Source organism: Cebidichthys violaceus, unplaced genomic scaffold, assembly GCF_023349555.1.
Source record: "Cebidichthys violaceus isolate CVI_PGR_0920_01 unplaced genomic scaffold, fCebVio1.0.p SCAF_20, whole genome shotgun sequence".
Taxonomy (NCBI): domain Eukaryota; kingdom Metazoa; phylum Chordata; class Actinopteri; order Perciformes; family Stichaeidae; genus Cebidichthys; species Cebidichthys violaceus.
Window position 1 is genome coordinate 431,678 of NW_027176373.1, and position 27,676 is coordinate 459,353.

General features: G+C 44.4%; 1 protein-coding gene and 1 pseudogene across 1 annotated transcript; one reads left to right on the forward strand and one right to left on the reverse strand.

The window, feature by feature from the left end:
• Positions 1-15,810: 15,810 nt before the first annotated feature.
• LOC137876852 (ribosomal RNA-processing protein 8-like) lies at positions 15,811-16,360 on the forward strand. Its single transcript, XM_068716646.1, has 2 exons — positions 15,811-16,206; positions 16,282-16,360. The coding sequence occupies exons 1-2, from the start codon at positions 15,836-15,838 to the stop codon at positions 16,358-16,360; spliced, it is 450 nt and encodes a 149-aa protein (XP_068572747.1). The 5' UTR covers positions 15,811-15,835.
• Positions 16,361-17,462: 1,102 nt separating this feature from the next.
• On the reverse strand, positions 17,463-27,438 carry LOC137876853 (LHFPL tetraspan subfamily member 6 protein-like; annotated as a pseudogene).
• Between the last annotated feature and the right edge of the window lie 238 nt (positions 27,439-27,676).

Below are 27,676 nucleotides of genomic sequence, written 5' to 3' on the forward strand. Positions count from 1 at the left end.
TTAGTTATCATTTAGTTATCCTACTGAGAATTTAACAAACATGACAGATAGGTTTGTGTTGCCCTCCCGTCAGTGGATGACGGGCGCACCAAAGAACGGCAGCAGACACCTTGAATATAGTTCAAACAAATGTTGTATTGAGGGTGTCTGTTTTCTACGTTACTCTTCGCTTGCTGTTCTTCTTCTGCGAAACTTTGCAAATGTACAAACTAGACAACAATACTAAAATAACCATGCGGTCATATTCGCCAACGGGTTAGCTTGTTAGGCTAATGCTAATAACGGCCCTATCAACAGTTTTCTATCAAACGACTTACAATCTAATACTCGCCTTAGCTAACAAGCGTAACAGTTGCTCAAAACAATGTGTGCATTTAAAATTCGAAATCTCACCTTGAATATAGTTCAAACAAATGTTTTATTGAGGGTGTCTGTTTTCTACGTTTCTCTTCGCTTGCTGTTCTTCTTCTGCGAAACTTTGCAAGGAAGCGTGAATACCATGCACAGACAACCACCCTAGTGGTGAGCTGGCGACACCTGCTGGCCGTTTTAACTATAACACACATTACAATAATCTACAATTAGTTAATCAAAAATCCATTTATCTCACACTCTCCCCCACTTGAACAAATGTCGTCTCGACATTTAACTACACTGGTAACCTTTTGTGTTTGTTTTTACCCCTACATACATAGAATGGTATTACAATGATTGGGCAACATGTTCTTTAACATAAAGAGTATGACACTTTTTCCTTTGGCACCATAACCACCGTGCACTGCGATCATGACTGCCCCTGACTTTGTCACTTTACATACCCATTACCCCCATTCCACATTACTACCATTCTATTAGTCCTTGTACCTGGGTGGGTTTCTCTCTCTGACAGTCCTCATACCCACTTCATACTCAAACGCTCTGACACACTTCGGCCAACAGATTGTGTGCTCTGCTCTTCCCAGGCCAACAGCCACTGTATGTATAGTTTCAAATGGTAGGAGTCACTTTCTCTCAGTCAATGAACTTTATCAGTTTATTTCCACTACCAAGGCCGCCAGTAGCTGTTCACAGCTATTTCTCTGGTGGACACTGTTCTCTGTGTGAAAGTAGGCTGACCAAGTTTGTCGTATGTCAGTGTCTGTGGTCGTCTCCTTTCTCTTTTGGGATATCCAGCTATCTGTTCTGTTTCCTCCAGCATCTCAATGTCAGAGTCCACACTTTATCCTGGATTCCCAATGTCATCCTTGTTGTCCATAACATCCAGTTCTGCCCTGTCAGCAGCTGGGTTTTCATCCTGTTCCTCATGAGCTCCATGGAGTGAGTGGTGTCTGTCTGACACATCAGATGTGTCCTGAGGATAGAATTCCGGTGCTGTCGGATTCAGTGCAAGTGGATCTTGCTGTTCTGTGGATGACCAAGAGAGTACTCCTGTGGGAAACTCCTCCTCTGATTCTTCATCAGTGTCTGTTTGCTGGATGTGCTGTGTTCTGAGTCCCTGATCAATTCTATTATTGTTTCTTGTCCTTACTTGCTCTGTGTTTTGGAGTGTTTTTGGTTTTGTGTTTTCAGCTACAGGCAGGAAGTCACATGGCAACAACAGATTTCTGTGGAGGACTTTTGTCCTACTTTTCCCACTCTCAGATTGGACCTCAAACACTGGACTGTCATCCCCTTTACGTCCTCTGATGATGTAGACATCATCCTCCCAGTATGAGCGGAGTTTGCCAGGCCCTCCTCTCTCTGTCGTATTCCTCACCAGAACTCGGCTGCCCACTTGTAACTCTGGACCATAGATTCTTTTGTCATATTGTTTTTTTCCTCTGTCGGCTGATCTGCCTGCATCTTTAGACGCTATCTCATAGGCCTCTGTCATCCTCTTTCTCCATTTCTCCACATAGGCCTGATATGAGCCTGGCTGGTCCTCCCTTTCTATTCCAAAAAGGATGTCCACTGGAAGCCGGGGTGTCCTGCCAAATAACAAGAAGAATGGAGAGTAGCCTGTTGCATCACTCGAGGTGCAATTGTAAGCATGCAGGACTTTAGGAAGATAGCTTCTCCAGTCCGTTTTCTGTTCCTCTGTCAGTGTTCTTAACATGGAGAGAAGTGTTCTGTTGAATCTTTCAGTCTGTCCGTTTCCTTGTGGGTGATAAGGAGTGGTGTGTGATCCCTTGATACCACAGAGTTCTTTTAAACGGTGCAGCAACTGGTTCTCAAATTCCCTGCCCATGTCATGATGGATTTTCTAGGAAACCCAAATTTCATAGCAAAATCGTTGAATAGTTTGTCAGCCACAGTTTTTGCTGATTTGTTGGTAGTTGCGTAGGCTTGGGCAAAGCGTGTATAATGGTCTATAACCACCAGAATATATTCATACCCCCCTTTAGACTTTTCCAAGTGCAGGAAGTCCACTGAGACTAACTCGAATGGGTGAGTGGTTTTGGTACTCATCATCGGAGCTCGTGTTGTTCGGTTTGGTTTCCTCTTCTTGAGGCATTCACACATATTCGTCACAAAGTGTTCCACGTCACGCTGCATTTTTGGCCAAAAGAAACGGTCTCTGATCAGATTAACTGTCCTTTCTGTGCCCAAGTGACCCATCTCCTTGTGAAGCTCTTTCAGAACGAGAGGATGGTAGATCTTGGGGAGTACTAGCTGACATCTAGACTGACTCCTCCTATGCAAAATTCCATCTGCCTTGATCTCCAGTTTACTCCATTCCCTAACAAGGTTTCTCAGCTCCGGGCTTTCCTTCCTTAGGACATTGGGACTAGGCCTTTCATTTTTCATTTTGTAGTCCAATACTTTGCCTATTACCGGGTCTTTCTGTTGTGCATCTCGTATTTTGTCTTTGGATATTGGCTGTACTGTGCTGACCAACCTGTCTGTATCGGCCTGTTCTTGAAGGGTACTGAATGAGACTGAGCTCAACAACGGTGCTGGCTCCTCCTGCTGCACCAGGATACCCTGCCTAGTGGCACTCACTGTTTCCTGACTGACTGACTGACTCTGTGCACTGACTTATGTACCTCTCAAAATACATGGGCATTCTAGACAAGCCATCTGCATCTGCATTTGCTTTACCTGGTCTGTACTTTATAGTAAAATTGAAATCCGCTAACTCGGCTACCCATCTCTGCCCTGTGGCATTTAACTTTGCAGTTGACAGTATGTATGTGAGCGGATTATTGTCAGTATACACAACAAAGGAAGGAGCATGGAACAGGTAGTCCCTAAAGCGCTCACAAATAGCCCACTTTAGTGCCAGAAACTCTAATTTACCAGAATGCAGATGATCATTTTTTTCTGGAGGGGTTAGTGTTCTGTTACCTTCAGCTTGCCTTCCCTCTGCTGGTACAACACCGCTCCGAGGCCATCTTGTGATGCATCAGTGTGGAGAACGAATGGTTGGTTGAAGTCAGGGTAACTGAGTACTGATGGGCTGGACAGCTTGTCGACTAGCTGACACACTACTTGGCGGTGTTCCTCAGTCCATGTCACATGTGTCCCACTAGGCAACTGTCCCTGTTTCCCTCTTTTCTGCGTTGTTTTTCTTTTGAGGACTTTGGTATTAGGAGGAGGATCTGTGCCACTTGGAGGAGCTGCTAACAGGTCATACAATGGCTTTGCCAGGCGTGAAAAGTCCTGTATATAAGATCTGTAGTAGGAGAGAAACCCTAGCAACTGTCTTATCTCTCCAACGGTAGTAGGACGTTTCCCCTTTAAGGCCTGCACAGGGGCTATTTCTGCAGGATCCATTGTGTATCCTTCCTTAGACACGATCTTCCCCAGAAATCTCACACTGTGTTTGAATAGTTCACATTTCTTTGCTGTGAGCTTGATGCCGTGTTGTTGGTACCGCCTCAGAATCATCTGTATGTGGTTGACATGATCCTGAAACTGGATTTACTATGGACTAGATTATCATCTAGATATGGCTGGCAGATCTCATCTCGTAGTCCCCATAGACAGTCCTCCATACTCCTTTGAAATTCCGCAGGTGCTGAACTCAATCCGAATGGGATTCGTATCCACTGGTACAAGCCCCATGGAGTTATAAAGGCTGTGAGAGGCTGGCTCTCTTCATCAAGGAACCCTTGGTGGTATGCCTTGCCCTGATCTAACACTGAAAACCAGGAACTCCCACTGAGACTATCTAGCATATCCTGTAAAAGCATTACACTCCTCTCTCAGCATTTTTTTTGCGATAGCCTGCTGCTCGCTGGTCAGGTGATCCAGTACTATAGGTAAGTCCCATGCTTTGCTGTCACTCTGGGTTAGACATGGTGTGTTTGTGTTGACTCCGCCAACCTCATCAGGTGGTGTGTTTCCAGTGTCCTGCGGCTCTGTCTGTGCTTGTCCCTCCATGACGGGCTGCACTGCTGCTGGGTAAACTGCCTTCACCATCTCAATGTGCCCTAAGTTTGTGCGTGGGCTCAGTGCGACACTGTGTTTAGTGCTGTTAACTATAGGGACTGGAATAGTGGTACAATTCCCCTTTCTCCTGGTGAATAGCACTTCCTGTATATGTACCCCTTCTGGCAGATTGGTTTTTGTGTCAGGGCAAAACAACATCACTGTGTCTTCGTCAGTCTGTGTGTGCGAGCGGCACCTCACTGTGGTTGATTCTCCAGGAAGGAGAACTATTCTATGCTTTCCCGTTTTCACGATCACTTCCTCATTATCTGACTGGTAAGTGTGCATTAATTGTATGAAGGTCTCAGCAGCACTGGAGTCAATGCCAAAGGCCCCACTAACTACTTGTGTAGCACAGTCCTCTGTTGCCACTCCCGGCTGTTTTATTTGTGTATTTATCATTTCCTCTATCACGTTGAAGCCTATGATGGGATCCTCAGCTACCTTCGGGTCGCTGGACACAAGTACTGGTACCAACATACTGTGATTAGAATCCTCAGAGTTGTTCAGTTTGAACTCTACCGGTATCCACCCAATAAATGGTATTTCTGTCTGATTGGCTGCAACCCCATTTAGTGGATCTGGTCCAATAAGTTCATCAATCTGACGAATTGTGCTGTGAGGGAGGTGTTTACCTCTCCAGGCATCATTTATCACTGTTGCCTGTGCTCCTGTGTCCCACAGTGCTGTAACAGGTGTGTTGTCAAAGCTACATTTCACCATATTCCGTCTTCCTATCAGTTTAATCAGTCTCTTTTTCTGTTTGGCTGAGAGGTAGTTCACCTTACACATATCTGGTAATTTGTGTTTTCTTTCTTCCTCCTCAGTTACCTTTTTCTCGACTTGACTGATTGCCACACAGAGAGGCTTGTGCTTTTCCCAGTGATTTCTCTGACATTCTTTTGAGCAGTATAATGTGGCTGAACACCCCTTACACTTTTGTAGTATTTTTCCCCGGTCCTCCTCTTGTAGGCAGTTCTGGCAACATCGGGACTGTGATGGTTGTTGTTGGGTTACTGTGGGTCCCTCGACAGCAACCCTCGCCCGTTTCCCTGGGACTGGTAAGGAGCCCTGCATCCACGAGACACATGTCCAGCCTGGCCACACTTGAAGCAGTGGTTGCAGCTTTCTCCTTCACCTTTGTCCTGGCAGGTCCTGCAGCCTCTCTTCCGAGCCCCTCTCTCTCTCCCATTGTCTGTCTCCTGGTTGTTCTTGTGTCTGTACTCATGGAAGCCAATACCATCTTTTTCATTTCTGCCATTTCTGTTTTCAGTTCCCTCACGATTGAATGGATTTCAGTCTCTGATGTGTGGCTGGTTGTCGGAGGCTTTTCTTTCTGGTCTCGGCTGTTCCTCCCAGCCTGTGCAGTTGGGTCTGGAGAAGAGCTATGTTGGCTGCTCGCTGCCTCGCCTGAAACACTAACATGTAGCTCATTTACACGGGCTGACTTGACAGTGGATTTCTTGAGTTTGTTGAGTCTCTCGGCCTCAAAACTTGCTGCCTCATTTACTCTTTCAATGAGCATCTCATCACTGACTGCTGGGTCATCCAGGAAAGGCTTTATCTGGAATTTAATGTTATCACTCAACAGCCCTGTGCCCACGGACCTCAAGAATTTCTTACTTATCAAATCAGGGCTATATTGCTCTCCTGACTCATTTTCCTTTGATGCAAACAGCAGCCTGTCTTTGAGTTCTATCGCCCTGAACAGGAAGTTTTGAGCTGATTCCTTCGGTTCCTGAACTATGCTAATGAGTCTCTGGTACAGGTCTGATGTGTCTTCCTCCTTATAGTGCCCCTTTAGAATAGTCTTAAGCTTTGAGAGAGTCAGGTCAGTTTTTATTTCAAGCATATCCCGCAGTTTCAGCCCTGGGCTAATGGCTTTTATGACTGCTTCAATGATGTCTGATTCACCATGACCTCTCCGAAGTCCTCCATCTATTTGGTGTACGAGGTTGGTATATGACAATTTGTCGCGCTGTCCTCCCTCGCCAATTTGCCCACTGATACGGAACTCTCTTTGAATGGTTACTTCAGGAATTTTGGATTGTTGAGGGGGCTGGATAGGCTCATTCACAGTGGGGTCGGTTATATGCAGTTTATCACTGAGAGCTTTTATTTCCTCCTGTAGGAGCTTACGGGACAGTTCTTGGGACCTCTGCAGCTCTACGTACTTCCCCTTTATCTCTTGTAAGCGGAGGAGTTCCTTCTCTGTTTCCTCACCACTCCCGTCCATCATTGCTCCCATGAAGGCTAAAAGATCTTGGATAATCTGACATGCTTCATCCTCATCCTCATCCTGTTCAATAGCATCCAGTTTCTTCTCCACTAATTTGACAAGTGTTCGTCGACTCCTATCATTTATGGTCTCATCATCTTCCTCGATACAGTTTAGGTGTGTGCAGACTTGTACTACCTGATCCCATTGTAGTTTGGTCAGAATTGAGCTGGCTCTGTCCAGAAGCGCCTGAAGTTCCATAATGAAACTGCAGTTCTCTAACGGTTGTTCTAGGTTCGTCTTGGGAGAAAGATCTTCCTCTCACTGCTGGAGATTTTGCTCGAAGACTCCTTTCTCCTGGCTGGCTCGCCAAGATGTGTTGCCCTCCCGTCAGTGGATGACGGGCGCACCAAAGAACGGCAGCAGACACCTTGAATATAGTTCAAACAAATGTTTTATTGAGGGTGTCTGTTTTCTACGTTTCTCTTCGCTTGCTGTTCTTCTTCTGCGAAACTTTGCAAGGAAGCGTGAATACCATGCACAGACAACCCCCCTAGTGGTGAGCTGGCGACACCTGCTGGCCGTTTTAACTATAACACACATTACAATAATCTACAATTAGTTAATCAAAAATCCATTTATCTCACATTTGCAGTTTTCAAGGTGTATATTTCAAATTGCATCTATTACACACATGAAAATAAAGTTGTGGACACCGGCTGAATATCTATGATCAGAATCAATTTAACTGTATTTTAACTGCTACTGTGTAAATGAATACTGCTGTTAAAAATAACCTGATTTGTTTAAAGTGATTGCAAACCAAATGTTATTGCACTTTTGTTCATATAGCAGTACTTTAAAAATAAAAGTGCACAATACACTAGTTTTGAATTCATTATTGAACATTGCACATAACAATGCGATTAATCGCAGAAAATAATGCGATTAATCACGATTAAAAATGTTAATCGTTGCCCAGCACTAATTTAAAACAAAAAAATTAAGAGGAAAGTGGTGCCAAACCCCCCGAAAAGTCTAAATTTACAATCCTGACTTCATTAAGCACGGCTTTGTGAACGGAGGTAACGAGGCGGAGCCGAGAGCCCAGTGTGTGGACTGTTGTGACTGTTGTTATTGTTCACTTGTCACAGATATGAAGAACAACTTCTGGTTCTGCCATGCCAAAATAAAGACTGCTGAAGCATATAATTTGCATATTATAAGGCTATATTTTCATTTACACTTTATTTCAATTCCATTTACTAAATAAATATATATATATTTAGTCCGTTAAATGTGTCTTTGGACTGTGGTCACTACACTTTAAGCAGAAGAAATACGATAAGAAATTGGTCATAAAAATGAGGTAGTAAGCAAAGTAATGAGAACGATTTTCCAGTTCTTATTGATAACTAAAACTGTCTTGTTGCTGCAATGCATTCTGGTCTATTTCCTAATCCTGTGGTGCTTCAATTTGGCCTCTGCGTATCTTCTCTGATGTGAAAGTCGGTCATTATCAATATTTAAATCACCTGTGTGAGTGTTTTCTGGGTGTGCGCAGGCTTTCAAATCTGTATTTTGGCAGCGCTATCTCTCGTCATCGGCAACCTCCAACTGTAATCTACATTGTTGGACCTCATGTGACTGAAGGCTGGCTAGTCAGTGTCTCAGGAGATGATACTCAGCATAAGAGTCTGTGATGTTTGGCTTTGAGACACACATCAAAGTAGTTCTTGTTTATGATGTGTTACTCCCTCATCATTACACAGGAGAGCAGCCCTTCAGAGTGTTCCTGTGTTTGTAGAGGGTGACCGAGTGTCATAGAGCTGTTCATAGAACAGTTCACTGTTCAAGACTGCACCCCTTCTCAACGCGCCCCCTCCTGCATGCTGTATGTACAGCAACATACCGATACAGTCCAGCAGGCCACACTTTATTGGTAAATATTGTACTTTTGTCTGTACGAATACATGAGAGCTTTGGTTTTAATTTCAAATGAATAAAAAAACATAATAACCTTATAAAATGCCCTACATTGTTAAAGATCACTAATCTTTTCTGGCTTGTGACACCTTACAAAAAAAAGAGATTAGATTAATCTTGTGACCCTTAAATTGGGCTAAACCGAACTATATATAAAAAAGAATATTGTAAGAGAGTATAGTTTGTAAATAGCAATACTAAGTAGGATTTTGAATGCAAGACTTTACTTGTAATATGGTACTTTTTTTATCGGCCATACTTGTCAATTAAACAGGGAAGTCACAAACCTTTCACATTAAGGGATATATGTTTATAGTGCACCTGCACTCACTTGCTGCTACACTATGAATCTTTTTTAAAAAGGACTTGCTGACAAAATAAAACTTAGGCTTGTGGATAATGAACACAAAAGGTCATGTTTGACATGAGGTACACCAAGTTAAATTGCACATTTTGGGTTCTGTTCAAATTACAGGGGACCATAGGGACACTAATACATTTGACCCTTATTGCAATTGCTGCAATTCTACATAATCACCAGTAGAGGTCAACAAACGGTAAAAATTGTTTTGTTTGTTTTTTTACCAGCTTTTCATAACATAATGAAAGTGCCCTCAGAAACAACCAGGCACATTTTGTCAAAAAATAGCAGATTATATGTAGACATATCAAAGTAATTTGATTTTATAAATACTCTGATTCCTTTAAAATCATGTCATGTGTTTTATGTTCTCTTGCTTTTCACACAGTTGTTCTGATTAGACCTCTGCTCAGGTTAAAAATGGGCGGAGCTACGGTGTAAAATAATGTGCCTCCATGTACTAATAACAATGATCAAAGTGTAATTCGTCCCACCTTAACAGATGCACTAGAGCTGTTAATCAAACTACCGGTTTGTGCACACAGACACAAGCCTGAGAAGAGGCCGATCCAGGGATTTTAAAAGTCATTTAAATCCCCTGTGAGTGTTTCCTGGGTGCACAGGCTTGTTTGTAGAGGGTGACCGAGTGTCATAGAGCTGTTCATAGAACAGTTCACTGTTAAAGACTGCACCCCTTCTCAACAGTAGAGTCTAAGGGATTTAGGGAACAACTAATAAGTCTGTCAGTGTATATTGATTTGTTTCATACATAGTTATTAATAAGGGGAGCAGCTGTGTTGTTATAAGTTAGTGTTAGAAGTTATTTTGAAGCTGCTCGTCCCACTACCACTCCACCCAACACACCTTAAGTTTAAACAGTTTAATAGTTCAATAATAGTAGCTCTCAACTCCAAATATATCTTAATATATAATAATAATAATAATAATAATAATAATATACTCCCTGTAGGAATGTTCTCAGTTACATTTGTTGTTGCCATGGAAACAGTAGTCAACAATAGTGAGTTATTTAAACATTGCTGCTGTCGCTGTTAAATGCTATTTGTTGACATGAATAATAAAGCAATGTTGATTCTGTTTTAAATTAATTATCTTCTTTTTCACAAAATAATCAAAAATAATCGATAAGAGTATTGATAGTACTAGTATTGATACTAGTACTATGATCAGCGACTACCTGCAGTTATTCAGAGACACTTTGCATCTTAAAAGTGTCGATACGTAGATTCTGTCCAGCTTCATGTATTCAACACAAGAACCAGTGAATCACAATCACAAAGAAAACATGTTGAAGTAGTTTACAACTCTCTGTTCATTCAATTATAATACCGGTAGATAATGCTATTATTAAACATATCCATAAACCCGTCAGTGATGAAGGTCACATGTTTTTACTGTAGAATGAAATCTTTGTTTTTAAACTCAAATACCATTTGAAACTTTTTTTATGAAACTTTGATCATTTTATTCTTCTAGCTGCAGTTAAAATCACTTAAACTTAAACCGATTCCAGTACTTCTTTATAGTCACCATCATGTCATACAACTGTATTAATACGATATAGAATTAATTAGAGAGCTAGAAACATAGAACATTGATTTGATTTTTTATTTGATTTTGTTGATTGAAAGGACTGAGGTGCTCAGGCGGAGCGGACTCGGACCTCGGAGTCGGAGATATGTCGATCTGCTTGTCCTCCCTCTGGTGTCGATTCACGGGACATCACGCCGTCGATCTGCCTGTCCTCCCTCCGGTGTCGATTCACGGGACATCACGCCGTCGATCTGCCTTCCCTCCGGTGTCGATTCACGGGACATCACGCCGTCGATCTGCCTTCCCTCTGGTGTCGATTCACGGGACATCACGCCGTCGATCTGCCTTCCCTCCGGTGTCGATTCACGGGGCATCACGCCGTCGATCTGCCTTCCCTCCGGTGTCGATTCACGGGACATCACGCCGTCGATCTGCCTTCCCTCCGGTGTCGATTCACGGGACATCACGCCGTCGATCTGCCTTCCCTCCGGTGTCGATTCACGGGACATCACGCTGTCGATCTGCCTTCCCTCCGGTGTCGATTCACGGGACATCACACCGTCGATCTGTCCCATGGATCGACACCGGAGGGCAGAAGAGTTTCGGACACAGGTGCTCAGAAGGACGGCCGGACTGCCGAACTTGCTCCCGACAAAGGTGCTCAGGCGGATCGGACTCTCGGAGTCGGGGCTCCGGGAAACAGGATGCTGGCCGGGCGGTCACTGCAGCTTGACGGCGTGGTGTCCCGTGGATCGACACCGGAGGGCAGGCAGCGACCTCCAGCTCCCGCCGCTGGGCCAGCATCCTGTTCCCCGGAGACCCGACTCCGAGAGTCCGAGTCTGGTCCGCCTGAGCACCTGTGTTCGGAGCAGGTTCGGCAGTCCGGCCGTCCTCCGGATCACCGGTGTCTCGGAACCCTTCCTTCTGCCCTCCGGTGTCGATCCACGGGACATCACGGCTGCGATCTGCCTGCCCTCCGGTGTCGATCCACGGGACATCACGCCGTCGATCTCCCTCCCCTCCGGTGTCGATCCACGGGACATCACGCTGTCGATCTGCCTGCCCTCCGGTGTCGAGTCTGTTCCGCCTGAGCACCTGTGTCCGGAGCAGGTTCGGCGGACTGTCCCGTGGATCGACACGGGAGGGCAGAAGGGCTCTGGACACAGGTGCTCAGAAGGACGGCTTGCATCTGGCAGTCCTGCCGCCGCGGTGGTGGCGATGGTCTGGCCGGTAGCTCCGAGCCCGGAGTGGACAGCGGCGGCGGCAGCGGTGGTGGCGATGGTCTGGCTTGTGTCTGGCAGTCCTACGGCGGCGGCAGCCGGTCGCTCCAAGCCTGGAGTCGACGGCAGCGGCGGCCGCGGTGGCTGTCTTGCGGCTGGCAGTCCTGCGGCGACGGCAGCCGGTCGCTCCGAGCCCGGAGTCGACGGCAGCGGTGGCGGCAATGGTCTGGTTTGTGTCTGGCAGTCCTACGGCGGCGGCAGCCGGTCGCTCCAAGCCTGGAGTCGACGGCAGCGGCGGCCGCGGTGGCTGTCTTGCGGCTGGCAGTCCTGCAGCGACGGCAGTCGGTCGCTCCGAGCCCGGAGTCGACGGCAGCGGTGGCGGCAATGGTCTGGCTTGTGTCTGGCAGTCCTACGGCGGCGGCAGCCGGTCGCTCCTAGCCTGGAGTCGACGGCAGCGGCGGCCGCGGTGGCTGTCTTTCGGCTGGCAGTCCTGCGGCGACGGCAGCCGGTCGCTCCGAGCCCGGAGTCGACGGCAGCGGTGGCGGCAATGGTCTGGCTTGTGTCTGGCAGTCCTACGGCGGCGGCAGCCGGTTGCTCCAAGCCTGGAGTCGACGGCAGCGGCGGCCGCGGTGGCTGTCTTTCGGCTGGCAGTCCTGCGGCGACGGCAGCCGGTCGCTCCGAGCCCGGAGTCGACGGCAGCGGTGGCGGCAATGGTCTGGTTTGTGTCTGGCAGTCCTACGGCGGCGGCAGCCGGTCGCTCCAAGCCTGGAGTCGACGGCAGCGGCGGCCGCGGTGGCTGTCTTTCGGCTGGCAGTCCTGCGGCGACGGCAGCCGGTCGCTCCGAGCCCGGAGTCGACGGCAGCGGTGGCGGCAATGGTCTGGCTTGTGTCTGGCAGTCCTACGGCGGCGGAAGCCGGTCGCTCCAAGCCTGGAGTCGACGGCAGCGGCGGCCGCGGTGGCTGTCTTTCGGCTGGCAGTCCTGCGGCGACGGCAACCGGTCGCTCCGAGCCCGGAGTCGACGGCAGCGGTGGCGGCAATGGAGAAACAGGAGAGATGGAGCAGAGGTTGGATGAAGGTAGGGGAGATGGAGTAGGGAGGTGGGGGTGGAGGGAGAGGTGAAGCGGAGAGGAAGGTGTTGCTATTCAACATTTCTGTCACGTCTTTTTCGTGACAGAAAGCTGAAGCACCCTGTAGCTTTCTTCTTTTGCTTCTCCTCCACCACTTTCCTTGGATTTCCCAACCTTCTGGAGAAGAACCATCTCTTCTTCTTCTCCTCCTTTGCTGGTTGACAGAGGTCTAGCAGGTCTTTATTGACCTCTGTCAGCTCCTGGATGTCAGCCTCCTGGCTCCGATGTATCTCGGCCAACAGGTGACTCTTAGCCATCTCCGTGCTCAGATTTTCAGTGAGTTCTTGGTTGGCCGATTCCAACTCGGCCACGATGGCTCTCCAGGTGTCGTCCCTTCGGTCCAGGACCTTATTGCTCTGGATGTCATAGTTCATCTTCCAGGCCTTAAGGTTCTGAGCGAGGTTCTCTTGCACAGTAACGAGTAGATCTTCGGACTCGTTAAACTGCTGCTTGAGTGTGACGATCCTGCCGTCAGCGACCGTCAGACTCCGGTGTAGACGGGTAGCTTTAAGCACACCGTCATGAAAACGCCGACAGAAATCCCACTTCGCAGAGTCAGACTTCTGGTTAGCTGCTTCCAGATGTCCGATCTGCTGCCTTAGACGGTAGATCTCCTTGTTTGCGTCAACGAGCTCGGGGTCCATCTTAAAGAGGTTAGTCCTCAGAGGTGGTGAGGACTCGCTGATGCCGGCCACGGCGCAGGGTGGAGCGTCCTGCGGTGGTGAGGAAACCACGGTGGGAATCGGTATCAGAATGCAGGTGTCCTTGCTAGTTATCCTGCGCTCGACGTTGTTTCGGATATCCGTGACTTTATCCATTGCACCAACAGACGTGTCTTTGAAAAGACTGATGGTTTATCTTCAGTCTTTAAAAAGACTGTTGTTGTGTCTTTAAAAAGACAGTAAATCTTCTCAGTTAAATCCTGTTTATTCCTCTGTTAAATCCTCTGTTCAAACCTCAGTTAAGTCCTCTCTGTTTATTCCTCTGTTCAATCCTCAGTTAAATCCTCTGTTTATTCCTCTGTTAAATCCTCTCAGTTAGATCCTCTGTTCAATCCTCAGTTAAATCCTCTCAGTTTATTCCTCTATTCAATCCTCAGTTAAATCCTCTGTTTATTCCTCTGTTAAATCCTCTCAGTTAGATCCTCTCTGTTTATTCCTCTGTTAAATCCTCTCAGTTAGATCCTCTCTGTTTATTCCTCTGTTAAATCCTCTGTTAAATCCTCTCAGTTCAATGCTTTCTGTTCACTCCTCTGTTCAATGCTTTCTGCTAAATGCTCTTTGCTAACTGCTCTCTGGTGGCTGGATGGCTGTGAAGAAATCTCTTCATTTGAAGCCAAACAATCCATCTCCATGGATACATATCATTTCTGTGTGTGTGTTTTTTCTTTTTTTTTTTAGTGTTTTGGTTTGTTTGTTTATGAATTGGCTAACACTGAGGACACCTGTGGCTACATGAGTCGGCAGCTACAGGATGTCATAGACAATGTTGAAGCACTTTAACGTTTGGATCTGCATGAAACTCATCAGTATGAAACAAAGTGTGTTTGATTAAAAACTAAATCCACCAGCTTTTTTTAAGCAACTACTGAACCTTTTTATAAAGAATGAAACTATATATTTGTGTTTTTAAAGATATTTATTTGACTAGAAGCTGACAGATGAAGGTGTCGATAAGTAGAATCAAAGTGATCCCTTCACATCACAGGACATGTTATAAGGTCTGCATGTTTTTATGAATCTGTTTTCACAATAAAACCCTCAAGTAAGAGAGGAAGCAGCAGCAGTTTATCACAACATGAAGCAAACAAGCAGAACATCAATGTGTTTGTGGAACAGCCGTTATATATGTATATAATATATATATAACATATATATTACTATATTATGACCGTTATGCACTAAAGTACTAATACAAAGTCCCTGCATGTGTAAACATGTCAACAAACCTGTCAGTAACAGATCTAAGCATGTTTAAGTAAAATGCATATAGTACAGTAGAGTATAAATGTGAAACAAGACTTTATAAACACGTATTCATTCATTCAGGTTCAGAGAGCTTATGATAAATATTATTAGTGATACAAATAGCCTCGTTACATTTTGAACTCTACACATCCTGAATAAGAGCAGAGGATGTCGGCTCGAGCTAAGAACTAGTTGTGAAGATGGTGAAACCTTTAAAAAGGACCGATGACAGTCAGGAAATGTAACAGCTGGTTCTCTGGAGGTTGTTTTGTTTTAGTTTTTAATGTTTCCTGTTCTAAGAAAAAGTCAAGCAGGGAAACATTTGCTGATGTTGAATCGGATTTTAAAAAATAGATAAATAACTGAATAAAAAAAGAAGCACACGTGACTTATTACATTATTGAATTTATCCCCAGATCAGCCCAAGCTGGTTGGAAAGAAGAGCCGGCTGCGGACCCTGCAGACACTCGGGTCAGAACCAGAGTGGAAGAAGGACGACCATCAGCAGGACAGCGACAGTGAGGCAGACGTGGTCCCATCACCTGGCAAGAAGAAGAAGAAGAAGAAGAAGAAGAAAAAGCAAGCGGAGACAACAGGAGAGCAGTGAGACGATGGAGACTTGGATCAGACGGTTAATGAGGAGACACTTGCAACAAAACAGAGGAAGAAAGACAACACATTTGGTGAGTAATTAACTGGTTAAAGGCTTACATTTCATCAATTTAAAAACAGAAGAAGTCAAAATAGATTCATGTAGCAACAACAACGGTCAGACACCAGCCAAGAAAAAGGAAAAGCAAAGTAAACCACAGAAAATGAAAAAGCCAGAAGAGGACACAGACTTATCCGGGACAACAGACACACAGACGCTCGGAGAGGAAAAGCAGCGAGTCGGTGGCAAAGTTGAAAAAGACGCGACTGAATCTTCTGCCGATGGATGAAAACAGAAAGCAGACGTACCTGAAGTGGAGATCGCAGGTGAGCGGCCCATGAAAAGACTGAAACCCGAGCTGAGCAAAGAACAGATTCTGAAAAGAGAGAAGCTCCGGAAGTTGCTCCGCAGACAGGAACCGGTCCAGCAGGAGAATCCCGCGGAGACGACAGACGAGCCCGCGGTCCCAGAAGAAGAGGCGAAAGAGGACCGCTCCGCCTCCCTGAGGTCCCGCATGGAGCGGCGGCTGGAGTCGGCCCGTTTCCGATACATCAGTGAGGTTTCGTACGCCGCGTCCAGCGGCGAGGCGAAGCGCATGTTCAAGCGGGACCCACAGGCCTTCTGGATCTACCACAGAGGACACACGGCGCAGGTTCAGAGACGGCCCGCCAATCCAGTGGACGCCATCATCTCTTACATCAGACAAAAGTGAGACGTTATAATCAATGTAGAAAGAAGTAGACCACAGTAGAAAGAATTTAATGTAACGCATCGTCTCTGCAGGTCCCGCTTGGTGACGGCTCTGTGGACATCGCCGTGTTCTGCCTCTCTCTCATGGGAACCAACCTGGCAGATCTTCTAGCAGAGGCCAACCGTGTGTTAAAGAAGGGGTCAAATATGTCACAGTGATTCAGAACAGGCACGGCAGGTTTCTTTGGTGCATGTATAGGACATGTCTGGATCACTGATTTGCACATTTGTTGTAAAGTTGTCCTGAAAATAGCAGAAGTGGTGAGCAGGTTCCAGAACATGCGGAACTTTGTCTGGGATTCAAGATGGTGATCGAGGAGAGACAACAAACGAGGGACATCGGGGACAGAGAGACACTTCCTTATTTGTCTAGTTTCTCTTTTTTGTTAATAAAAACGAAGTGTAGATGAAATAAAATGGCTCAAAATCCAATCATGAGAACCCTGATGGAGCAGACGGTTAGTCTCACATGTAAACACCTTCATTTTACACTTTTGTTTCCAGCTGTAAAATCTTAAAACATTGAAAAATATGCAATAATATTTATTGTCATGACATCAGGATTAATTTTGTTCCTTTTTAAAAGGCAGTTTTCTCAAAGAGGGAATAAGCGGCTGGAAGCTGCATCTTTCATCATGTTTAGTTAGAGGTTGTGCTGCTTTGGGCAGGAAACCTCAGGGAGAAAATATGTTCAGTAAACTGGTTTATTGTTGGAAAAAAACAGACTTTTTAAAATGTATTAAAGTTAGACGTACATCATTTAAACAGCTCAGTCTGAAGATTTTAACCTACGATGTGTTCGTCCATCTCTCACATGTTTCTGACTTCCTCCTCTGTTTACACTTCATCTCTTCCTACACTTTAGACAGAAATGTTCAAAATTACACTCAAAATATGAAGTTTAATTTGTTTGCTAAAAGGCTCAGTAATTTCCTCTTTGCACATTAGTTTGCAGATTTAAACACATTTGGTCTTCTAGTGAGTATTTGTAGCAGAATATGTGGAGTTGATCCAAAAAAAACAAAAGAAACTACAGTACAGTTCATGGGATTATAGAATCTCTTTAAACTCATACTTTAAAGTCAAAGTTATGCTGGGTGATGTCCATGATGCTACATCTCCAGGCTGATCATTGTGAACTCTGGGTGTAACAGCTCCTATAAATTGGGCGAACATGTCATTTAGAGTCGTACACTGTGAGTACAGCTGCATCCTCATCAGCTGGTAGGTAGAGGAGGACACATGTGATGGTTTCACCGTAGTGGCTTTGCAGAGGACTCTCACAGAGGAGACATCTGCAGAAAAGTCTGTTTAGCAGTCAGCCAAATGCATTTGTGTGAATCACTACTTTTGGAGCAACTGAAGTGTGCAGGCGCTCGTTATGAGCGTCGTTTCTAAACTCACGGTATCTGGGGACGTAAATGGTCTTTTTCTCTGTGGCTCCATGATCAAACCGATACACACAGGTCAGGTCCTGCCCCTCATGAAGGACCAGAGGAAACTGGTGAGTCAGCCTGGCTTTAATGCGGCCCTCATGCTCTGAGCGCAGGGATGTTTGGCCTTTGGCATTTTTCGGGAAGGACCCAGGAGAGGTCAGCCCCGACACCCTCCCCTCTGCAGTCACTCACTGCCAGCCAGAGAGGAGAGTCCTGCCGTCTCACCAGAGACACACTCAGCAGAGGGGCTTCTGAAAAAGACAACAAGGGGACAGGAAGGCGATGAGCAGCTGTGTGAGTTTGTGTGAGTCACAGAGAGAAATATCGCAAAGAAAGAAATAACATAATGTGCACAAGAATGTGTATTGTTCTTTTTTTCTGGTGCCTCCAGGCTTGGAAGCTTCACTCTGCAGGTCAAACACACCTTTGTGAACTCGTCACCGTCTTTCCACTCCGTTGCGTCCAAATAAACTCCAGACAGATCTGCAGAACAATAAAGCACATCTCTGTTCTCCTGTAACGTCTACCTCATGAGCATCAGCAGAGTTATTTTAAAAAGGTGAAACATTGCTCATACTCACAAACAGACGGCAGTGTTGTGACTCGTGACACTTGGTGTGTAAATCTGGGGCGGTCGAACACACGAGTGACATTACGGTCCTCATACACTGTTGCAGGAGGACGACCGAGCTCGTCTGCATGTCTGAGTCCGTGTTGTCCTCTCTCTGCAGCTCTTCGTCGCCGTTCAAAGCCGAGGCGATGTCAGCGTCAGGTCTCCCTCCAGATGAAATGCACGAGACCACCCTGAACTCACTTCCTCCTCGTTGAACCATCTCTGCTTTAATGCTTACATTTGGCCTCGCTAAAAGAGCAGGAAGAAAGGCGAGAAGAGTTATTCTTTCTCCAGGTCTGATGTTTTTCATTCAGCTGTGGTAACTATTGTGGTGACTATTGTAGCGATGCAGCTAGATCGCAGTCAGGGGCGCCCTGCCATGTGCATCAGGAGCATGTTAACGCACTTTTGGCTATGAATATGTATGAAAGTATGAATGGGTGAATGATAACATGTAGTGTCAAGTGGTCGGAAAGACTAGAAAAGCGCGATACAAGTACAGTCCATTTACTGTGACAATCACGGCTTATCACATTCACTACTTTCACCTCTTAAATCACGGAGCTACATTTTTGTCATGTTGTCTTTATTAATGGAGCACTGATGACAGAATACACTCGACATCGGAGAAGGAAGCGTGGGGATTGGATTCATTCGTGGGGTTCGGCTTAGCAGACGTTGAAACGATGACTGCTTACGGCCGACCACCCAGCCAGACCTGCTGCCACTGAAAGTAGAGTCGAGAGGGAGGAGAGCCGAGACAGACGCTAAGCTAACTCTGCTATTCCACCGCCCAGTCTGCAGGAAAACTCAGGCTAACCCATCAACCAGAGACAAGTGGCCACACAAAGACCTGGTTTCATTGTGGATCAAGCTGCACTTGACGGGTGGAGCGCAGGACTCTGTATGCAGGGAGGCTCCGTTTGCATCATTGATGCTTGGTGCTCAAATACAGTCAAAGTTGATGGGCAAACTATTGGACAGTTGACGTTTCATAGTTAAGATGTCGGCCATATTGCCCAGAGAATTGATCGCTTCAATCATGTTGCTCATCGCAGCCACACATCTAGCTGTAGGCTATTCTAAAGACACATGTGGAGCCAGCCATGGTTACGCGCGGATGAAAGCATAATGAATCAAAACGACATGTTTGATGAGCACATGAACACAGGATGTTCTGTCATCTTACAGCAGTCTGATGCTCGTTGCACAAAATGTAACAAGCGGATCTCCCACGTGTCATTTTGGATTGACAGCGACATCACTGCAGTAAGAGAGAGCAGTGGGCTGCACTGTGCTGGCTCTCTTCAGGTACACTTATCTCCTGCACACAAATTATCAAAAAAAAAAGAAGGGGAAATTAACTGACTTGAATTAAGGCCAAGTACTACATCTCGTGCCCACAAATTTGTAAATTGTTGCATCTAAATATGTTTTTCTATCTATGGACACTCCTGGGCTCTGAATCAACCAGTGATTTCCTGGCTTGAAAAAGTGAAACCATAGAAATGTTGCTGTTTTAGAGGTATCTACAAAAGACATAAACGTATTAAATGTGTGCATTCTAAACATGTTCCTCATGGACTCCACTGTTCTTTGGAGAGGACAGATGACAGTGCCTGGATGTGAGTTTTCTACAGTGGCTCAGAAAGCCAACACAGGTGCAGACAACTGGGCAAACATAAATGGTAAATGGACTTGCATTTATATAGCACCTTTCTCGTCTTCTGACCACTCAAAGCACTTTAACACTACATGCCATCATTCACCCATTCATTCACTGATGCAGGGGCTACCATGCAAGGTGCCACCTACCGATCAGGATCTAATCTAATGCTCAATCACACATATTCACACACCGATGGCACAGCCTTCCGAAGCAGCTTGGGGTCCAGTAGCTTGTCCAGGGACACTTTGACATGTGGACCGAAGGAACCAGGGCTCGAACCACCGCATAGTGGTTCTTACACACCTCCTTGTCTTAGAAAACAAGAAAAACTAGTATATTGATGAAAAACAAATCAGTCTGCAATCTATCACTGTAATGGACACACAGGGATTAAAGAGATAATGATTTTAAAATAGCAAACACACATTGCCCAGTATTGTTCCTTTAACCAGTCTGCCACTTCCTGGAAATGTCTGTCTGTCTGTCTGTCTGTCTGTGTTTGTTTCAGGTGCTGTGTAACGGCCCAGGGACCTGCGTTTCCCTCTGTGTGGCAGGACTCCTGCTTGGAATTCTGGGAATGAAGAAAGTCTTGATAGTTTATGTTGAAAGCATTTGCCGGGTAAAAACGCTGTCCCTACAAATGTAGGATGAAATATGTTGCAATGTTTGTTGTAATGATCATAAATAAATGCTCTTTTTTTTTTTTTTAGTTATGCCAACACCTTGTTATAATTTAACAGTTCTGTAAGGTCTAACAGCAGTATACTTGAAGTTACATAGAAAAACATTAGATTCTCTTATTCATAAGAAAACCAAAAATATCATCTTATAAAGGAAGACATGCCATAGTTCAACAACATAAATACCTTTCACAGCCAACAGGTTGTTCCATTCTTGTCAAGGTGTGTTAAAAAGGAAGTCTGAGGCACTACGTTTATGCCTAGTGTCCACACTGCTCCGTACTTTGAAACCTTCAAAAACTAAAGGGTTTGGAAATGCTGGGAAGGACGCACGAAAACACCAAGTAAAGAAATGACTGACAACTCCTAAAAGCAGTAACTTCAGATTTCAATGAGTAACACACTAATATCCAACCAGGATTTACATTCTGACAGACAGGAAACCTTCAATACAGTGTCTGTCTCTGTAAGAGGAGAAAGAGAGAAACTCAACTGCAACAGGTCAGGTTCAGAGTTCGTTACCATGGTAACAGACCCAGAATTTAAGTTACCTCTCTTTCTGAAACTGAAAACTCAGTTTCTCTCATCTCACCTGCTTTGTGAAACAGGCCTGTTGAACTGTGTCCTGTTCCCCACAGCAGTCACATGTCATACTGCACTTCTGTCTTCTTCTCCAGATGAAAAAACTATAATACTACAGTGGCCTTCAGGTAGGGTTAGTTACCTTCAGGGTGGTATTACTACTAGGAGCTACTCTTATCAATACTCTGCTCTTATTCATGACTCAAAAATTGCTCTTAAAAACATATATACAATTTAAAGCAAACCATTAAGACATTTGTGATCTGTAAGATCCAAACTTGATAGCCCCCATATCGCCTCATAATTCCAACCAGAGCCGTGGCTCTGCACACCAGCAGTCAGATGAGAATCACTAGGGGAGGGAACACAAACACAGAAACATAAACTCACCTCCAACAAACTGAATGCCGCCGGCGACGCGGCCGATTGTACGTGAGATGAGGTCAGAGATGCAGCAGCCCATGAGAGCAGTGAGGGCCACCAGCAGGAGGAGGCCGCAGCCCACGCCCATCACCACCGTGCAATCCTCCACTCCAGGCCGGGGATGCCGAGGAAGGAGGCGTAGCGGCCGCACTGCTCCGTCGTCACCGTGGCCCGCCTCTCCTCGTCCCTCACCGGGTCGGAGCAGCGGCGGAACGTGCCGAAGGACACCGGCTTGTCCATCGGTGTCCCCGGCAGCCAGTAGGGCATGAAGAAGCCAACAGCGCACAGCAGGGCCCAGATGACACCCGGACATGTGAGACTAGACGCCATGGTAAACAAGCCTGTGAGCGGTTCACACAGTCACTGAACTAACAGCAGTTATATGAGCAGACGCAGTGTGGTAGGGGAGCCTCACGGTGAGCATTTAACAGCAGCAGCCTTCACCTCCTCAGTGACTCCCGGTCCCTGTCAGGAGGAAGAGACACAGAGAAGACAAAACAAAAAGTCATCTGTGGGAACAAGTTGTTGGCTTTTGGAATTATCTTATTCTTTAGACTAAACAAAACTGGGCGTCGTTTAATAAGAGGCACAGTTATTCAATACGATTCGGAAACACAATTCATCAATTATCAAACTCAGGCTGAAGCATTATCAACTCAAGTATGATAAGATGAACAGTTATTCTCTTTTTCCTTTATAGTCACAGAGGAATGCAAGAGAAAGAAATAAAGCATTCTAGTTAGTTCACAAAATTCCACAGAATTATGAAATTTCTGTGAGGTTAAAAATAAAATCATTGTTTCAATGCCAAGTATTTATGCCTTCAACAAACACAGATGTACTAGTTGAATAAACATAATTCTTGCTTCAGTGAGATAGAAATCTTCCTCGATAACTCAATGAAAATGCATGTTGCTGTAATTGTATTAAAGGAATTCTCAAGAAATACATTAATACATATAATTAAAGGGCACACAGCTCAAAGTTAGCTCAAACCTTGTTGATGTCTCCTTGGTAAAAAGGTTTTGAACACGAGTTAAAAGAACTCAATGAGGTCAGTCTGACCTTCAGGAAACAATGGATTGACTCTGGATTCAGAACGGCAACTATGTTAACAATAGTCAATGCAAAACACTTGACTATATCCCTGAATATACACAGAGACACACACACACACACACACACACACACACACACACACACACACACACACACACACACACACACACACACACACACACACACACACACGTGTATATATGTGTATGTATCTGTATACAGTATATATATATATATATAAATAAATAAAACTTATACCTGAGTACCGACAATGAACATGAATAGTTAAACACTGGATTTGTCCCTGTTGTGAACTGGCAACTGATATTTTTACAAATTCTGTGAATCTGAGGCGAAGGAGACTTAAATGGTTAAACATGAGAACGAACAGCTTTGCACTCAAACAGGAAAAAAAACCCAAAGCTTTAGGTCTGGATCCCCATCACATTTAGAGCAAAAGCTTTGTTTTCAGAGAGCGTATGCGCTGCGAGCATCACACATTTGGTGATACGGCAGCATCATCGTCTTCAATGATGGCAACAGACACACCTCTGAGTTCTCTTTCTTCATGGTCAGTGTCCTGAGGAAAAGCAACACATGCAGGATTGAGTGCTGAGGGACATTTAAAGACAAAACACATTTCTATTCATTCTAACTTTAGCACCATTCTACTGACTCTTGCCATTCGGCTTGTGGACGTTTTAAAAAGAAATGTTAAAGTTGTGACTCAACAGCACAGTTGCTATCACCCACCGTACAGTAGAGGATTTTATCGTGGATCCTGAATAAAACACTCACAATAAGTTGATGGTGAATATCCTCATGAGTGATCTGAAAGAGCTGTCTAGCTTGGTGTCATGGTGGAGGAGTGAAAAATAGAGCCTGATTTTAAAAGAAATACACAAATTATCACATCAGAAATCACAGACGCACTAATTTGTCTTCTTTATGCAGGAGTGTCTTATGATGTATGATTACCTTATTTAAGATTGTTTGATTGTTTTTTACCGAAAAGAACATCCACTTAAAAAATGTGTCCCATCTCTGATGGAATAAAAATATTCGTTCCTTAACAAAAAGTTAGATTATGTTATTATCGTGAATATTTTGGCCAGAATAATCATGACATGAAATCTTCATATTGTTCCATGCCTGCCCACCAACCTTGTTGCGACTCGTTTTAAGGAAGTATTTCTGCCAAAGAACAGCCAACAATGGCCGCCTGTTCAGGGTTGACTGTTGCCCCTCGGCAGAAAAAAAGAGTCATAGAAAACTCACTCATTCTTTAAACATCACTGGGATCAAAATAAAATCTTCCACTAAGTATTATGCATACAGTTATTAGCGTTTAGCTTAAGAGTTATAGTTCTGAGCATATTCTAAAAGTTGGGACAATGGAGGCTCAACGTTCTGTATTGAACTATTTACATTTGTACAACCTTGTCCTCTCCTCAAATGCACTGTGTTCAGCAGCCTGCAATTCAGTCAAAATTTCACGGTATTTTTGTCACATGACTGTTGGTCTCAGTGAAATCAATCATGGCTTCTAAATTGCGCTGAGGAACACAGAATTTAATGTTTTTTACAGGATCTGGTTCAAGCAAAGGGATTTTTCGCAGCGACATTTTAAATGAGACATGTAGAATAAAATGTTTTTGATGAATTACTACAATTTCACTTACCAAACACAAAGGAAGAACTTTGTTGGGTCGTCCCGGACAAAAATGGACAGGTCTCTCAGTGCTGCTGTCTTTCACTGAGACACAAAGTCCGATGTCTAAGAAGTATTCAGTGGAAAACACAAAAGCACAACAATTAGTATCGTGCCTTAGTGAAGTTACACAAAATATGACATTATTGATAGTAATGAGGAGGATAAAGCTCAGGTCAGACCCAAGTATCATGCTTAAGAATTAAATAAAAAACTAAACTCAGGCGCTTCACTCACCTGTTCATCAAGCTTTTCCAGGAGGTCTTCCATCTTGTGACCAAAAGCTCCCTTCCTCGTCCGGTAAAGTCTCAGTAGGCGAGGCACATGTTTTTCAAGGGAAGCACTTAAAGTCCCCAGGAGGTCTTTGCTGGTGAGCCGATGGAATTCTTCAGATATCTTAACAGAATAACAAAACAAAGAAATACCATGTGTACATAAAATGACTGGGTAGCAGTCTTGTTCAAAGCATGCACCATTTTAAAGGGATATTTCAGATTGTTTGAAGTGTGTTTGTATGAGGTTCTTCTCCATAGTCAGTGTACTCCTGTGGATGTATTTTAGACACCTAAAGAAAATGTTAATCAGTTTAAATGTACGCTATATTTAGAATATGTTCGGCTCTTTATCCTGCTGTCAGACAGACCTTACTGGAGGGGAAATTAAGCCTTTATCAATGCTCTACTCAAAGCTAGTAGACAAATACAGTCATTTATCTCACGGAACACAGGAGCTGCTGGTCTACCACTGCCTTGATCACTTAGTTTACTGTCACTTTATAGTTAATGTGGATTAACCAAAGTCACAACAGTCCCCCAATTCTACTAATAACCACTAATAATGATTTCTTTAGATGTCTAAAATAAGTTGTGCTGCTGTCCTGTCCACAGCATTACATTGCATTTCTGTCTATACACTGAATTAGCATATATTTGCATACAGATAATTGTTGGAAGGGCCTGTAGTTGAGTGACAGGACAGTGTATAGTAGAGTTTGCCACTATATCTGTCCACCACTAACAGCAGATCCTGTATTTATTCAGTTAGAGTCAATGTAGTATAATTACTCCACACACCACAATAAGCATTATAAGACAATAAATGAGGACAGTCTTACCTCCTCAATGGAACAAAAGTGCAGGTCATCTCTCCTGGACCTCTGATACCACAGGCTGCCCCTCTACTACCTCTCTCCGTCTGAGGGAAAAGGTCAGCTCCATCTTGTGCCGGATCAATGTGATGTTCTTCTTTTTCTTCTTCATTTCGTCGAACCATGAAACAAAAGAGACACATATAGGACATATTCAGTTTTCCAATAAGCATTTAAGCTGCAGACCTTGTAATCTGCATATATATATAATAACTACCATGATACAGCTTTATCTCATCAATATGAGACATACATGTATCCCACTGAAGCCAGAACTACCCCATCCATGTGACTGAATAGATAAAGGCCAGGTTGAATCTGTCATACAGGGGGAAGAGGACGTGCAAAATAGCCAACTGGAAACTTAACAGTAAAACATATGCCTGCTAGAAAGGATGGCACTGCAGTATTGAGTGACAGTGATTTATAATTGTCTTAATGAACACAAAACAAACACACCTAACAGTTCAATGACATTTTATATCATATCAAATCATTTTAAGAGACGAAAAAAAAGGTAAGAACATTGTGTTGATAGAGAAAACCTGCCACAAGTTGTTCTATTTACATGTTTGGGGATTATAAAAAGAAAGGCAATTCCTTTATGGATGCTTTAGAAAAATCATAATTTGAGTATATATTTTGACAGCCAAATCACATTGTTTAGGATATTAAACCTGTGTTTCTTAACTTGTATGTTTACAGAGCTTGTACAAAAGGTAATGTAGCCCATGAATGAGAGATATGAGATTACAGATAATTACAATTCATCCTCTATAGTGGAGGTTGGTTTATGGCTTTTTGCCCCGGTTACACCTACAGTCTATGGGCGTATCTATGAGCTACACTCGTTGTCTTTTTGATTCCTCACAGTTCATTATATTTGTACTACTCTGGTGTTTCAGAGAATAACGCACAGCACAGCACATACAGTATGAACGCCTCCGTTCTTGCTCGAAGCTCACACGCGATCTACGGTGGCAAGCGCGAGAATCAACAAAGCTTTATCAGTTCAAATGCGCCAACAGTGACAACCCTCCTTTGAACAGACGTTGATTCAACATGTTACTAACGTTACCTCCGCTGCCGCCCAAACGGAATGATATTACCCATCTCATGTCCCCATGTTAGACACAAAACATACATAACGTTACATATATTACCGCCGTAAAGAGGCTGTCTGTGTAAAATGTTATGACTGGCTTGTACGTGAACGTAACCGCCATATTGGACCGTGTTTAGCCGGGTAAACAGGATTCCACAGCACCGGGAAAAACTGGCCTTTGTTAAACAACTACAATTCAAGTGTCCACTATAGCGCTGGCGCATTGCCGAAGCAGTAAATGCTGCATGTAGCCGTAAACATCACGATTATACCGGTTAAGCGGGGCTGACACAGCATTCTACACAGTTAATAACGTAGCTAACAAAGCTACATGTGGTAGCTAGTTAAGTTAGTTGAACTCATTGAATTAATCTGTAGGTTGAAATAGGTCAGTGCACATTACTGATCACATTGGTTGTCTAGTAAAAAACACACTTACCTAACTTGGGAAACTTCAGGTCGACAAATAGTTCGATAATGTCCAACTTCGGTCCCACGCAGTTAGACTTTCTGTCCACAAGATGTCCGACCACCACGTTCCTCATCGCTTTCAGCACCGACTTAGACCCGTAAATACCCCGTACATGACAGCAACACACATGCGCAACGGTCGTTACGCGGATTTCATCAAGAAAAATAAGGCTCCATTCAGAAATGCTTGTTAACCCGTTTTGAAATGACTTATTAGGGCAACGATAAAGATGAGTTTACTGATCAGGCACGTTTTCGTTAGTTGAATATGACAAAGCTTTGTTTCTGAGTCAGGTTCATTTGAAAACATGTATGAGATCAACGATTGCTAGTTAGTTTTTACAGTGTATGCACAATAATATCAACCAGTACATCCCAACAGGTAGCCTATTAAAACCTGTTCGGCACGACGCCCCGAATTCGGGAGCTCGAGGGCTCAGACGAGTAGCATATACTAGAAGAAAAAAATGCATTTATCCAGAGCATGTTATATACCAGATTGAAAAAAAAGTCTGGGCAAAACTATCATGTC